This window comes from Salvia hispanica, chromosome 6 (assembly GCF_029641045.1).
Source record: "Salvia hispanica isolate PSC_SH4W2 chromosome 6, Shi_PSC_v1, whole genome shotgun sequence".
Classification (NCBI taxonomy): Eukaryota; Viridiplantae; Streptophyta; class Magnoliopsida; order Lamiales; family Lamiaceae; genus Salvia; species Salvia hispanica.
The window spans coordinates 27,005,473-27,020,794 of record NC_142697.1 but is presented as its reverse complement, the minus strand read 5'-3'; the positions used below and the strand labels follow the sequence as shown (position 1 = coordinate 27,020,794).

At 39.3% G+C, this 15,322-nt stretch overlaps 3 protein-coding genes across 3 annotated transcripts; 1 reads left to right on the top strand and 2 right to left on the bottom strand.

The window, feature by feature from the left end:
- Window positions 1–1,333: 1,333 nt before the first annotated feature.
- Window positions 1,334–5,026, bottom strand: LOC125205283 (PII, uridylyltransferase (DUF2921)). The gene is made up of 2 exons (XM_048104120.2): window positions 4,865–5,026; window positions 1,334–4,765 (listed from the first exon to the last, which is right to left on the bottom strand). Exon 2 carries the CDS (start codon window positions 4,710–4,712, stop codon window positions 1,554–1,556), a length of 3,159 nt encoding a protein of 1,052 aa, XP_047960077.1. The 5' UTR covers window positions 4,713–4,765; window positions 4,865–5,026; the 3' UTR covers window positions 1,334–1,553.
- A 901-nt stretch (window positions 5,027–5,927) lies between these two features.
- LOC125205807 (protein AE7-like) lies at window positions 5,928–8,408 on the top strand. Its single transcript, XM_089060056.1, has 6 exons — window positions 5,928–6,081; window positions 6,586–6,719; window positions 7,099–7,203; window positions 7,292–7,391; window positions 7,636–7,681; window positions 8,052–8,408. The coding sequence occupies exons 2-6, from the start codon at window positions 6,595–6,597 to the stop codon at window positions 8,150–8,152; spliced, it is 477 nt and encodes a 158-aa protein (XP_088916182.1). The 5' UTR covers window positions 5,928–6,081; window positions 6,586–6,594; the 3' UTR covers window positions 8,153–8,408.
- Window positions 8,357–14,680, bottom strand: LOC125205806 (pleiotropic drug resistance protein 1-like). The gene is made up of 20 exons (XM_048104944.2): window positions 14,355–14,680; window positions 13,977–14,097; window positions 13,720–13,893; window positions 13,220–13,379; window positions 13,034–13,110; window positions 12,870–12,923; window positions 12,704–12,794; window positions 12,327–12,628; window positions 11,645–12,243; window positions 11,414–11,574; window positions 11,237–11,340; window positions 11,000–11,156; window positions 10,852–10,914; window positions 10,666–10,763; window positions 10,266–10,598; window positions 9,906–10,196; window positions 9,391–9,836; window positions 9,144–9,315; window positions 8,829–9,083; window positions 8,357–8,748 (listed from the first exon to the last, which is right to left on the bottom strand). The coding sequence occupies exons 1-20, from the start codon at window positions 14,663–14,665 to the stop codon at window positions 8,491–8,493; spliced, it is 4,227 nt and encodes a 1,408-aa protein (XP_047960901.1). The 5' UTR covers window positions 14,666–14,680; the 3' UTR covers window positions 8,357–8,490.
- Between the last annotated feature and the right edge of the window lie 642 nt (window positions 14,681–15,322).

Sequence of the window (15,322 nt, the reverse complement as noted above, 5' to 3'; positions counted from 1 at the left end):
TGCCCTTTAAAAAATTGAAATAGTACTATTAATTAAATAAAAAAAATATGACGCAATTCTTTGAAATATTTTTTCCACCAAAAGAAAAGGATTGATTGCTAAAAAACACATTTATAATTGTGACATCTTGCAATAACTTCACTAAAAATCAAAGAAAACATATATTCCATCCGTCGTCCGACTTTGACTCCAAACATATTTTAAAAAATATAAATAAAATAGATGTAAAAGATTAGTGGAATGTAAGATGCATTTAAAAAAAAACAAAAGTGAAATGAAATATTTAATGTTGAAAGTCCCAAAATGACATATGAGACAGTTCTTGGTGTATAGAGGGAGTATTTGAATAGGAACATGCAGTACTATACATTTATTTACCAAGACGCAAATTGTGCAATTTCTAGGTGAAATAATAGATTAGGAGCTGAAAACTACGTAACTTAGTCACTAAAGATATGCTTGGTACGACGGAATGTAATTTAATTCCATATTTACCTTTATTCCAATTTAATTCCATATTTATAATAGTTGTTCACTCGGTAATAATCTAAGGGAGTGGTCAATTGCTAACTCATCATTTAATTGCTAACTACAACTAATTTAAGGCCATAGGATTTTAAAAAACGTGTGGTCTACAATTTGCCACGTGTAATTTTCGTTTTTATTAATAAAATAAAAAAAGATAAAAAAAAAACTTCAAATTAGGGTTTTGGATGAAAGTATCAATATAGTGTTTCGAAAATATCAACACGATGCTTTGAGAATGTCAACACAATGCTTTAAGAATGTTAACCCATTGTTTATATTGACATTCTACATGTATTATATTGACATATTTTATATAGTATGTTGACATTTCTGCTTGTACGAAAAAATTAAAAATTTTTGAATTTTTTTTCAAATTTTGACGTCGGAACATATGCATGTAGGATATCGTTGGAATCCTTATGAAATTATCTTTAATTTGATATATGTTATATGAATTTACCGTTTTGGGATTTCTTTTAAAAATTAGTTATAACTAAACATGTAGTTAATTGACATTAATACCCCTACTATTTTTTTAAATTAATCCTATGGCCTTATTGACGTTTTTCGTTTATCGTATTGACATTTAAGGATTGATGATCTAAGCCCTTAATTTGAATATCTAATGGCTATTATTTAGTTATAGTTAGCAATTAAGTTATGAGTTAGTAATATAACATCCCCCATAAATCTAAGTATTAGTCTTTCCTTTTTTTTTCTAAATTTACAGTTTGACAAAATTACCCTTCTATGTACTATAAGATTTCAGACACAAGTCACCAAATTCAGGGTGATCAAAGGTAAATGAAGGAGAAAACTAAAATCTCATAACCACCATTTCAATTTACAGACATCATTAAAAACAACATGTTCCAGTGTGGAATTAGGCCAGCAATTAGAAGATATAAATATATCTCATGACCTATAAAGCACATTTTAAGAAAGCAAAAGAGAATGAAACTGGCCATGCTCTTAAAGCTAGAACTGATTTCATTTACATGTAAACCTCACCTTAGTCAGACAAGTCAGACATCAATCTTGATCACTCCGCGCCCTTCCTCGTGCCTCGAGTTCTTGTTAACACCCGAAGAAAGCTCAGCCTCATGAGAAACAGAGGGCAGCCTCTCATACACTTTGGAACCCAAAGGCAGAAACTTTGCTCGGCCCAACCGAAGCGTTTCGCTGAGCTTCTCATAGTTCCATCTCTGCTGAACATAAACAGCAACCGCTAGAAGAACTGCGATAGCAGGTATAGCAATGTCACCAAACTTGGAAAAGAAATCCATCCGCGGATTCACAAACTCGTACTCCTCAGAGAAGTAAGGGTTCGGTATGGGTGATGTTATGTAGTCATACGCGTGGGGGAGGAACCGGACTGAGGTTATCCCGATATAGTAAAGTTTCCGGAGGGGTTTGACGTGGATTCTCCACATCAAGTTAGCAATGACCTGTGGAAGGAGGAAGAAATCCTGAACTAGGCCGAGATACTCCTCCAGCTCGGTCTCCCATTCACGTATCACGTGTGAATATCCCGTGGAATCGACAAATTGCGCTGTTTGAAGAGGTTTGTAGCTTGTACTCATATAGTGGACAGTGAGAGCAATGATGTATCCAACAACATGTAGAGTTAAGGTTGTGATAAGTACTTTCTTGTCACTTGGGACACGGTGAGGCTCGAGAGGGGCGCGTGTTTGTAGTCTGATGCGCGATTTCCACACCTTCTGACAGAGCCGGAGGGTTAACGAAAATGCTACGAGTACTAGAATCTTTACCGTGTAGTCGATAACGTGCAGCCATTGGCTGTTCTGTAGGTCATCGGTTTGGTTTTCACTGAACTCGGTCGATGCCTTTCTTAACAGAGCTTCCGCCCCTGTAACGAGCGGGAAGCTGTACCCGAGAGCTTGTACTCCCAGCATCACGAGAGATACATACGGAATGGATTCCGAGTTATCTCTGATGTAAAACAACTGGCTCAGAATGCAAGCGATTGCAACGGAGAGTGTCAAAACGCGGAGGATTCCCTCCACGCCTCTACGTGATATGATGTCCTCGCGTTGCCTTCTGTACATAATGGGAACTGTTTGGAGTTTCACCGGGATAAAGTAGAGTGGATCGTCTTCAGTCCGGTGGCTAGTGATGGAAATCCTGGCAGTCGGATTGACTAGCCACCGGGCTGTAGTCGGGGGATATGAAATCATCACATCAACCAAACAATCCAGCCCGGCCTCAAGGTCCATGCTTTCATATAAGGTCTTCCACGAGGCTCGAACATCCCTGCAACCAACAAGATACATCTTTCCAACGTGTGGATCGTATATCCCCTCCACGAATAGTGAAGAGAAGTTGGAATACTTGTTTCCAACGAGAGTAAGCTGGCCGGAAACGTTGAGGAGGAGCTGGCTTTCTGTGTATTCACCTTTATCAGAGTAAGGGATTTCTTTCTGTAAAGTTGAATCATATTTTCCCGGCCAATAACGCCCGAACAAAGGGCCGAGCGACAGAATCTCCATCTCCAAGTCGGCTTTTGCCAAATAAGTTTTAGGAAACGGATCGGGTACAGCAGCTATGTGAAGAGTTAGGTCTTCAGCTAAAAGAGAGAGACTGTAATGAAAGTTTCCCATGTCTTCCATTTTTGGAAACTTCAAGAGTGACTTCTTGATCACAGTCCCAAAGTTAAAAGGTTCGTCTCTTTCGAGTATAGCACCAGCAGAGTCAATTTTCGAGTACTTGTAATATGGATGAGTGGAAGTGAACTGGTCCCATAACTCAGCAGGACGGACTAGCTTCTCGAATGCCAAAGGGAAATATGGCGAATGAGAGATATCAATGCTCGACATAGTACCAATAATTATGCTACGCTGTTTTATGGAGAAAGAAAGAGGAACATACAAGCAAATGCGCGTATCACAGCCACTTCCGTCCAAGCAACCAACCATACAGAGCTGTCCGGACGAAGACTTCCATATCCCTTCAGCAGAAAGAGTCATGTTACCAAGCCCTGTCCTCTGTGCTGCAGTGAAACGATTCTCGGAGGGAGGAACAGCTCTGAACACGGAAGACACCCTCGTAAGCCTACTATTGTCACTTGAAGTCATATTCTCACAGCGAACGTCCTGAAGAACAAGCTTGGCATCTTTGAAGCTCCCATCCGTGGCGTTAATCTCCTTATCCGACACAAACGGACCTAACCTACTGCAGAACTCATCCGTGCCATTGCACTTCCAGTTTGGCAGAATAGTGAGAGCCTCTTGGTGAGTGAACCTCCCGAGTATGTCGCAGAAGTCAAGCCCTTTGTACACATCAACATCACCACTAACCGAGCTATCCTTATACGGATAAGGCTCACACGCTTTGGAGACGAGATTTCCAGAATCAAACTGATAATTCGCAGAAGATCTCAACCAAGAAGAGATGTGAACCTCATCAAAGTACTTGAGGTTCGACTTTGGATTCAAGCTTCTCACGCTGCCATGGACCGCCCTGCTCCTCAATGACACCATCTTAGGGTAACGAAGCACGAGCACGATCCGATCATCCTGTGAGAGAAGTGGCTGGTTAGTATAACCAGACTCCTTCACCCACCCCCATGGATCACCCGAATCAGGCTGACGAGAGGGCAGCACTGCACTCCCTAACAAGCACATCACCCTCTCCCCATCTGATTCAGTGTAGATCCCCTGAAAGATAACAGAGAGCTGCGAATGGCCAGGCCATATATCAAACCTAGGGCTCCCTTCAAAGGGCTTTTCTGAGAGCAAACCTTCAAGAGTCATCCCCAACTGCAAAATCCCACTAACAAGTATCGAATTCTTCGAATGAAGACGACGACCAACGTCGGTAACCCAAAAGGAGGCCAAGTTTATAGGGGACCGAAGATCATCATCAGCAGAAACCCCCCTATCATCAAAGGGCATCAATGGAGCAGCTCCCCCTTTCAATTCCTGCCACCAATCACCATTCAAGAAAGAGAGCTCCTCTTTTATTGTATACAAACGGCTATCATCAGGTTTCAACACAGCAGCAGATTTCAATACAAATGCACAAGCTTTATTCACTTCACCAATCCTATCATAGCTGTAGCTCACAGAATGCTTACTCCCTCTATCTCCAAAACTATCAGAATTCGAAAACCTAAAACATGAAATCAACCAAAACCCAAGTAGAATCCAAGATGCAGGCATCATTAATCAATTAACACCGCAGGAAAAGGGGGAATGGTGTTTTCAAGATGTTTCAACTGCACATTGGTATACAAAATCAAATCTTTAACACTCCCATCGAGATTCGACAAGAATAAATTAAAAACGCTGCTAAATTCCGAGATTTCAAGACTTACCGGTGCAATTTTCTACAATCGCCGTTGCTGGAGTGAAACTCATTTTTGTGAAAAGATGGGTTTAAAATGAAAAATGAAATCGACTTGAGGTTGAAGATGTTTAGTTGGTGAGATTTTTGCAAGTGAACAGTGACTGGATAGGGATCAGAGGCTGACAAAAGTGTGGAGTTCAAGTCAAGGCAACTCCATTTTCGACATAAAAAGCTTTAGTCAACTTAGTTTCATTATTGTTTTTCTCTTTCCTTCCTAATCATTTTTCCTCATTTAGTTTGCACTTAATTGCATAACTAATTTTTTAGTAAAGTGTAATTTAAGTCAAAATGACAGAAGTAAATTCAAATTTGGTTCGGTTTTATACTTTATTAGATGGGATCGATTAAAATTGTTAATGAATTTATTCAGACATAACTCTTCTTAAATTTATCTCTCTTTAATAAACGAGACTCATTTTTCGGTAATTCAGGCATAACACATTTTCCTTTTTATTTTTCTTTTATTTTACTACCTCTGTCCCTGAAAATTTGATACATATTACCATTTCGGTCCGTCCCTGAAAATTTGATACACTTTCACTTTTACTATTTTTGGTAGTGGACCCCATATTCCACTAACTCATTCTTACTCACATTTTATTATAAAACTAATACTTTAAAAGTAGGACCAACATCCCACCAACTTTTTCAACTCACTTTCCATTACATTTCTTAAAACCTGTATCGGGTCAAAGTGTAGCAAATTTTGGGGGACGGAGTTAGTATTAATTTTGACGTTTCAAAAAATATTATACTCCCTCTGTCCTATTGAAGATGACTCACTTTTCCTTTTGATTTGTCCCAATCAAGATGACTCATTACTTAAAATGGAAACTCTTTTATCTTTATTTTATTCTCTCTCTTACTTTACTCTCTCCACTTAACGGCACAAAATAAAGTTACATAAAATCTCGTGCCATCCAAGGAAGGAGCCATCTTTCTTGGATGGAGGGAGTATTTAGAGGACAGGGATTATTATTGGTTTTATTTTCTTGCTTTTTTAGAATAAAGTTATTTTTATTTCATTTCGTATGCTTAATAAAAGAGAAAAAATATGATACGGAGTATATTTGTATTGACTAATTTATTCATCCTTTATCAGAAGACGCCAGCGGCGTTCTCCGTCTCCTTTCGCCGCCAACCCTTTCACGCGCCGCCGTCAGTGAATTTTTGAATAGCTCCAAGGTTGGCTATCGTCGCATATTCATCTTTCTTTGTGTTTTTCTTAATTTGGCGTATTCTAAGATGTAATTATTGGTAAATCGATCTTTGTTTTGAGGTGTATTAGAATTTTGCTTGCTAGGGCTTGCTTAATTTGAAATCTGCAATTGAAAATCTTATGAATTAGGACGTTGGTAGCATCTGCAGCCGAATATTTGTTTATTCGGGCTCGTTTATGATCAATCAAGCTCACTTAATTGGTTCGAGTTGCTAAATTGAAATCTTTTGCTTTCTGTAAATGGAAAACAATCGGTAGTAATTCTCACCTTTTTACCTGTTTTCGTGATGACTGAAGAGTTTAGTTAGGCCTCTTTTGTTGTAAGGAGTCAACATTGCGTTGTAGAAGATGGTGGTTAAGTTCTCAATTGAATGATGCAATTAAAACAATGGAATTTTGCCCTAGTTATTGGGGAATTAGTATTCTGTAAGTTCATTGTGTTCTGTTTATCTAATTTAACTGTGATTCAGGTTAGCAATATGGTGTCGGGATTAATAAACGCGAACCCTGTTGTCTATGAGAGAAAGGAGCGACAAACTCGAAGTGCACCAGGTGATGTGGATGAATACGCAGTTGAGGCAATTGACCAGCTAGAAATTTTTGATATCCTTTGACACGAGTTAGAATTAGATATCTTTTTTTGGTAGACTCAAAATGCTGAATGAGAAACGAGAACCGTAATCTGCAGTTATTAATCCCTTACCTAGGCTGAATTTAATCCATAACCATTCCAGTTTCTTTTTCGTGTTTGGTTTTGGTGGACTAATCTACCAATAATCTAATGTATGAAGCAAAAACATGCTGAGGGAAAATCACTAAAAGGATATTACAGTATAAAGATGGAGATGTTTTACACTGTTCCTCAAATATGTGAAATGTAATTATTGAGGAGTTTAGACATGAGAACCTTATTTTGTTTTACACGAATGGGTTTCTTGGGAACTTTTTAGTTGCTAGAGTTTTGTATCCTTAATGTTATTACAGCATATTAGAGACGTAAAAGATCCAGAGCATCCTTATTCATTGGAAGAGTTGAAAGTGATAACGGAAGATGCAATTGAGGTTGATGACAAGCGTAGCTACGTGAGGTATAAAAGTGAAAAGTACATCCTATGTGTATTCATTTAGTTGACTGTGTCTAGTTTATGTCAACTTACTAGAAATGATCTGCTTTAGGGTCACATTTACTCCGACCGTAGAGCATTGCAGCATGGCGACAGTAATTGGCTTATGCTTGCGGGTCAAACTCATGCGCTCTTTGCCACAACGTTACAAGGTAAATATCATAAAATCCATCTAGTGAAGGATAATTTGGAATCTAACCTGATGAATGTTAGTAATTTGAACCATCTGTATTTAAAAGAGTGCCTGTAATGTCATATTGGGAGTTCTATTGTTCTACTTATAGTAATTTCAGCCTCCTGAATTTAAATGTTTAATTATAATATGTTAATCACCGCATGATTTCTGAGGATACTATTCTTCCAATCATGGTGTTTCAATTTTTATGTTGTTGCCAGGTGGATATTAGAGTAGCACCTGGTTCTCATGCCTCTGAAGCTGCAGGTTGTCTCTCTTTCTCTTTCTCTCTTTGATCTAGTCATATTGCCCTCCCGTTTTTTATCGATTCTTTGTGTATATGCATTAACATGTCCGCTCTCTCTCTCACATCTGCGATTCTGGATACTGTTAGTACACTGATATGTGGTCACGCTAAGCTAAATAAGAATTGTAGAAGTAAACCGATAAGATGTAGTAATATTTTTCTCTCCATTGAGCATGAACTGCAATCTTGGTATCCTTCGACTAATCCTAGTTGCTCCTGCCATTTACTCAGTTATTGACATTCAAATCTGGTTTACTACTATTATAACTGTAATTCACACTTTGTTACATGTTCTAAAAAATAATCTAAAGATAATTTGCTTATCTGCAGTAAACAAACAGCTAAACGACAAAGAACGCGTGGCAGCAGCTTTAGAAAATCCTAACCTCGTTGATATGGTCGCTGAATGCCTTGCGCCCTCATATGGATGAAAAAAGGCCTTTGTTATAAACTTATAATCCTCTCATTATAGAATCTTTTGCAATACCTTATTTAGATCTGGGAGTTTTCTGTATTTTTTTTCTATACATGTCAAAATTGTATTACTTTTGTCACATCATTTAGACTTTTCTTGTATTTAGGGGATTAGATTCAGTTGTTGACAGTGTATGCCTTGATTTATTTCAGTATTACAGTTACTGAATAGATGTACTTTATCAATAACAAATTACACACATTGTTTTAGAATTTGATCTCTAAATGTTCATCAATTACAAATATATTAGCCTGATTTGCACATATTATAAAAATCTTGCATTCTGCTAAACTCTCATCTCCTCTGGTAATTGAATACTTTGATAGCAAAAGCAAATGTAACAGCAAACACAACCCCAAAACCAGCAACAACAGCAACAGCAACACCGATGAAATCGTGTCGGAATCCGAAGTAACTTCGCACAAACTCTCGAACGGACTGTCCAGACGCGAACTGATCCGTCACGTCACCAAACTGAGATGCAGATAGACCGTACACAGTCCAAGCAACAGGGTTCACCCAGTGGTACCATCTCCACCAAACCGGCGTCAACTGTCATTCCAAAAAAAAAAAAAAAACTGTTACTTTCATTGTCCATGTGTCGTCAACCAAGTTCTCGTTATCAGACTTACCGGTCTGGACACTATGAACCCTGAAAACACATTCCAGATTCCGTAGAACGTGTAGGACACGATGTTGGCGATGTGGTGGTTAGGCGTCATAGCCACAGCCATCATGCCGTAGAACACAAAGTATAGAAGGGTGAAGAACATGAAATACAAGAACCAGAAGAATTTAGCAGCAGTCCATTCGAAACCGATCATTGCATACACGATGAGTCCATACACGACAGCTTGGCCGAAACAGTATGGAATCTCCATCACCATCTGCAAAGTTTATGAATGAGTTCCATTTCTCCAAACAACACAAAATGATCAAGACTTCACCTGTCCTAATGCGTATGGCAAGGCCGAGTACAGCCCTGCAGCCCTCTCGCGGTAGAACACAGTCCGTTCCACCACCACCACTGGCTGCACCGATGTAGCGATCTGAACCCCTAGAAAGAAGACGGAACTATACATCGACCCCATAGCGTTCAAAATGTCCTGGTAAGAACCCCTGATATGTAACAGTTCAAAAACAAAGATTAAAACTTGATGAGGCTATGACCAAAAGGATATCGTCTCTGCTTACCGTTTGGACCCGAGATCCCAGAAGAGCAACCCGAACATGATGGCTAGGAAGACGGTGTACACCATTCTTACTGCGGAGTAAGTAGGATTGCGCCAGTACGACCAATGCTGTTTCCATAAACATGCCAAGCACTGAGTGAAGAAAGGCTGAGAATACTTGGTTTGGAAATGTAGGTCCTTCGTCCCAGGGCGAGGCGTGCTAAGCTCTTTCACCAGAGCTTTGTTGCACCTATACAGCTCCGAGTTTCTGTAAATCTCAGCAAAATCGATCCCGAGAATCTGTTCCTGGGACGAAGACGACACCTCCAACATCCAAGTTGCTGGATTATATCCATCTCTGATCTTCTGAGTTCCTTGTATCGCCTCAAAGTAGTGAATCAAGTTGCACGAATGTTGCCCCACCGGGCCAACGTATATCTCCTGCCCGCCTCGCTTCATCAAGAACAGCTGCAGAAACAACGAGCAGAAGATGGAGAAACAAGAAAATCAATGTATGAATGTATAACACAGACTTACCTCATCAAAAGCTTCAAAGATGTCAATACTAGGCTGATGGATGGTGCAGACCACAGTCCTCCCGGTTTCCACAGTGTTCCGGACCGTCCTCATCACGATCTGAGCAGCTCTCGCGTCCAGCCCCGAAGTAGGCTCATCCATGAATATGATGGAAGGATTCGCCACGAGCTCCACTGCTATTGTCAGCCTCTTGCGCTGCTCTGTTGACAGGCCGCTCACCCCGGGCAGCCCAACCAGTCCGTCTCTTATCGGAGTCAGCTCAACGAGCTCCATCACATTCTCGACAAACAGCTGCAACACCACCACACAGAATCAACATACTTACTAACCCAAAATTCTCATCACACACAATGGCATTACCTTTCTGGTTGCAGAATTGACTTCAGGCGGGAGACGCAGCCAAGCTGAGAAAAGAAGGGACTCATAGACCGTGACACATGGGGAATGGATGTCGTTTTGCTCACAGTATCCTGAAATCCGAGCAAAGGTCTCCTGCTTCTTCGGATAGCCAGAGACAGTAATGTTTCCTTCGATATACCCACCTGTTTTCCGACCAGCCAGCACGTCCATAAGCGTGGTTTTCCCAGCCCCGCTGACCCCCATCAAGGCAGTGAGCACGCCTGGCCTGAACACCCCACTCACGCCCTTCAGGAGCACCAATCTGTCCTCATTCGCGCCTTGGTTTTTCATCTCCTGCAAGCCGAATTCAAATGAGTCAATTCTTCCTAGTCTTCACACACTTTGTGTGTTTTTCAGTTACCTGTGGCATGTCAACTGAGTACTTCACATCATCAAAAGCCATGGAGTGAGGTTCAAAAGGTAAAACCACATCTCTCTTCTTTCCTTCCTCTTTTCTCTCTGCAAAATCATGAGATAATCACATGTAAGAAACAAGTTTTTTTTTCAGACAAAATCAAACTTGAAGTAGTAAAATAATTCTACTCACCATTTTTGTCAGTTAAAACCTCATTCTCATCTTCTGGTAATATGGTTTGAGATCTTCCCATAGCTACAAAAAACATGACACCATTTGATTACAAGTGGGATTCATGTTATGCTAAAAAAAATAGCCGAAAAATGTTATCCACACTCACGGTTAAGATATGTAAGAGCAAGAATGTAACAAGAGTAGAACAGAAAGGCCATCCCTATCAATGCCCCTATTCCGATCCAATACCAATACGAGCCTGGGAAGTAACCTTGAGACTTCAAAACCTCGACTCCCAACGACATGTTTGCATCCGGAGAAGCCTTTGAAATACAGTAATAAAAAGCAGATATCAGTATTCCTACAATGCTACTAAATGGATGATATCGATATCTAAACTTACATGTCTCCAACTATGACCTCGGAATTCATTAACCATCAGTGCATTTTCTGCATACATCATTGGTGAAATATAGTAACCCCAAATCCACCAGTTCTTGATGGCCCCTGTCGAGAACGTAATTCATGAAAGCCTCAAATATGAAACGAGCAGCACCTCGAGAAGGAACACATTCAATACCTCGAGGCAGGACAAATCCGCACAGAGACATAACCAGGAGTAATATGAAGTAGGCGTACAGGAAAGCAACGATCATATCCCTACCAATCGCTCCAATCAAACGAAACAGTGAAGTCGAGGCTTGCAATAGCATCAATAGCAGCAGGTAATATTTAACACATCTGTGGCAAAAACACACTACATTAGTACTCATTTGTACAAGAGAAAGAGACAGACTCTTACTACTCTTACCTTCCAAAATTTGCATCAAATCCGATTTCGTAGTAAGTGAGAACAGTAAACACAAGCATTTCAAAAGCATTCAGAGGAATGGAGAATATCCACTGAGGAAGAACATATGCCCAAGCAGGAAAAAAGAAGAAATTCCTCTGCCTATAGAATACCGGCAGCCTGAGAATCCCCATCACCATCTCCGCCAGCCCACCAAACATCACAGTGACCAAAACAAAGTAGATCGCGCTAGCAAACTTCCTTCCATCCACGAGGCTGTCTCGCCTCATCTTTGTCCGAAAGAAGAGTGTCATTGTAACAAAAGCCATGAAACATTGCTGAAAGAGCCTGAATATATACATAAAAGAGTTCCTCTTCATCAGCAAGAGCTCTCTTGAGGCACAAGCTTTCAAGATCTCCTTTCTGCTCACGCCACTGTGCTTCGTTGTCAAAGCAGCCGGGTGGCTCTCCCTCTTGTCAAACGGGATTGCCAGATCAGCCGTTAGCCTCTGGCCTACATGGAACGACCTGAAGGATTCAGCAAACTCCCTCGCTGTAACAAACCTGTAAAGCCTGTCCTTATCCGCCCAATACTGCCATTGATCTCTCCTCGAGGTCACCTGCACAACGAAAAAAGAAAGTTCTAGAACAAAACCTCTGCCCCTCCCAAATCAGACAAGGCTGGCTTTTACAGAAAGCTCACTTCTTGCAAGAAGTCGGCCACGCCCTTCCTCTCCGGGCATTTGAACCCCATGGATCTGAAGAAGCCAATGACATGCTCACGGGGGCCTTGGTAGACGATCTGGCCCTCGGAGATGAGCATGATGTCGTCAAAGAGCTCGTACGTCTCTGGCTCCGGCTGGAGGAGTGACATCAGAACTGTCCCTTTCAGAATGTGTGTGGATTCTCTTATGCAATTCACCACTTGGTAAGCTGTGGAACTGTCCAATCCTGTTGTGATTTCATCCATGAAGAAAGCCTTTGCTGGTCCCACCAACATCTCCCCTGAGATATATTTTCACAAATTACACATGAACAAGATGTGTTCATAACTAACTTAACTGTTTTTTTTTATCTTACCTAATGTAACTCTCTTTTTTTGTCCTCCAGAGATGCCCCTAGTCATGTCATCTCCTACAGCAGTATCAGCACACATGTCCAATCCTAGTATCTGCAAATTTGATTAAGTTTATATATATGTACTAATAACAACATTGCTTGTAAGAACAAAATCAAGATTTTTTACCTTGAGAATATAGTCTGTGACAATACTTATTTCTTGACCTTTCAAATAGGCTGCCTACAAAAAAGAATTTGGCCTTGTAATAGCCTCTTTCTGATATAGTTTTCTACATTATTATTCAATAAAAGCAAGATTTTTTTTTTTTTGAATAAAAGTAAAGGCTTTACCTTCATGTAAATATCCACATCAGGATCAGGTCTGATGTTAGCTTCTTTTTCTCTTCTTGACAGCTCTGCCAGCATTTCTGCAGAATTTTGACATACAAAAACCATTCATTAATAGCTCAATGGTGATTACTCATTGGTTATAAAAATCAAAGATTTGATTTTTGTAAGTGAAGGATGAATTTGGACCAAGATTGGTTCCAACTCCTTGGCATCTGGCTGAGAATGCCAAGGTTTCTCTGACAGTCATTTCTCCCAAATGGACATCATGTTGGCTTATGTATGCAGCACTTCTTTGAGGCACAAATTCTTTCAACTCATGTCCATTATATGTCACATTTCCCTTAACCTGCTCACAAAAAATCATTTTGTGTTTAATTTGTAGCTAGTAGAAACTTTTTAGAGTATAAAAATCACTAGCAAATTTTACACCAGTTGAAAATTTTCAAAATAAAATTGTGGCACAATACAAGCAATTTTGAATATTCCAATCAATTTATTATTTTTTCGGTTTCATAAATTTCAATAAATGTGAGTAAAATGAGTAAGTGGGAGTTGAGATTCATTTACTGAAAATAGTAAAAGTAAGTGAAATGACACATTTAATAGCGTACATCCCAATTATCAATATAATATCAATACGCGTATTTAACAACGGGCGAATGAGTATAAATAGAAAGTTGGATTACCTTCATATCGGGATGAGGCATTCCCGCCAAAGTTAACAACAACGTTGTCTTTCCGGAACTTGGCGGCCCTAAGAGAAGAGTCATCCGTCCGGGTTTCAAGATTCCATTAATGTCCTTTAGGATCGTGAACGGCCTTTTTCTAGTTGAAAGAACACGAGTGTAGCTTGATAGTTCCTAGTGTGATCATATAAAAAATTTAATTTTCTTTTTTTTAAAATTAATTGATCTTATATTATCAATGAATGTAATATTATTACCTCAAAAATATTGGCAAAGAAGTTGATCAAAGTAGGCAAACTTCTGCGGCCTACATAAGCTTCTGCTTCAACCTTTAAGTTCTCGAATCTAACTTCAATACTTGGTAGATCAATTCCCACACTATAATCACATGCAAAACATAAGAATCTATGTTGACAAATTAAAATAAAGTGTTTATGAGTTGTAAAATTTATGAACATAAATCATATAGAGAAAAAATGTTATGATATACATATCGGTTTTGTGTAGTTTACATTATTTGTTTTGTTTTAAATATTAAATTTGATTTTAATATCTTAATATTAACATAACTAATTTAACAACTTGCATAAAAATTCAAGCTTAATCAATGCTATAATAGTAAAAAATATACTTACGCATCAATTCGATTCTTGAGCTTTAACAAGAACTTCTCATTGTCTTCTCTAGCATCCCTAACAAGCCTATCAAGCAAGTTCTTCCTCTCTTGAAATTCAAGATTCCTTACATCATCAATTTCTCCAAAACCACCTTCTGATCCCACAAGGATTCCTCTTCTCAGACGATCAAACGTCGGAAGCCTTTCTATGGCAGCCCATATCAGAGCTTCTTCGTCGTCGTCTTCTCCCCGCGACGAGGTTGAGAACATCTGCAGCCCATTGTTTCTCCAAAGAGAAGAGTTTCTTCTGAAACTTTCACTCATGTCCATCTCTTGAAGCACAACTATTCAAACCCTAACATAATTATGTGTTTTAAGAATAATGATTCATTTATTTGTAGCATCGTGTGAATTCTCAAAGCTATTAGTATTGAATATTCTAGTTTTTAGGTAATGCAAAGCCTATGGCATAAATACATTCTGGTGCAGACTTTTTGGAATATTTAATCTTGGATTTGCTAAATATTAATTGCTTGCATTGATTTATAGCAAACTTCTTGTGTAAATGCTCTCATCAATAATACTACTTGGTTTTAATTGCTACATGTATGCTATACAAGGTGTAATATATTTTACGTGATCACATTTTTTTGTTGCTAGCTAGACCAAGGAATTTAAGGTTGCTTCGTAACCCAAGACAGGAATCGAACAACCTAACCATTTGAATTCGGATGGATAAGTCTTATACACTTGACCACACTCCTTAGGTTGATTGCATTTAATTTGATGGTATATGCTAATTAGTCAAATTGATCTAGCTTGGTCATGGGTCTCGGATATATATAGAGAAATATTACGCTACATACTTTAATCATACTATTATTGGTCTTTAATTAGTTCATGTTAGCACTTGGTACGTCGCACAACAAACACCCAATCAGACATGACCCATTTCTAGGTACGTCCCTCGAGCGACCATGCATGTGA

Excerpts from the sequence above, each read along its gene's own strand:
- LOC125205283 (XM_048104120.2), bottom strand. The coding sequence starts at position 4,712 with ATGATGCCTGCATCTTGGATTCTACTTGGGTTTTGGTTGATTTCATGT.
- LOC125205807 (XM_089060056.1), top strand. The coding sequence starts at position 6,595 with ATGGTGTCGGGATTAATAAACGCGAACCCTGTTGTCTATGAGAGAAAG. Across the intron at positions 7,204-7,291 it reads GACAAGCGTAGCTACGTGAG|GGTCACATTTACTCCGACCG; the intron begins GTATAAAAGTGA and ends GATCTGCTTTAG. Across the intron at positions 7,682-8,051 it reads TCATGCCTCTGAAGCTGCAG|TAAACAAACAGCTAAACGAC; the intron begins GTTGTCTCTCTT and ends GCTTATCTGCAG.
- LOC125205806 (XM_048104944.2), bottom strand. The coding sequence starts at position 14,665 with ATGGACATGAGTGAAAGTTTCAGAAGAAACTCTTCTCTTTGGAGAAAC. Across the intron at positions 11,575-11,644 it reads TTTGATGCAAATTTTGGAAG|ATGTGTTAAATATTACCTGC; the intron begins GTAAGAGTAGTA and ends TTTTTGCCACAG. Across the intron at positions 9,084-9,143 it reads TGCCATACGCATTAGGACAG|ATGGTGATGGAGATTCCATA; the intron begins GTGAAGTCTTGA and ends TAAACTTTGCAG.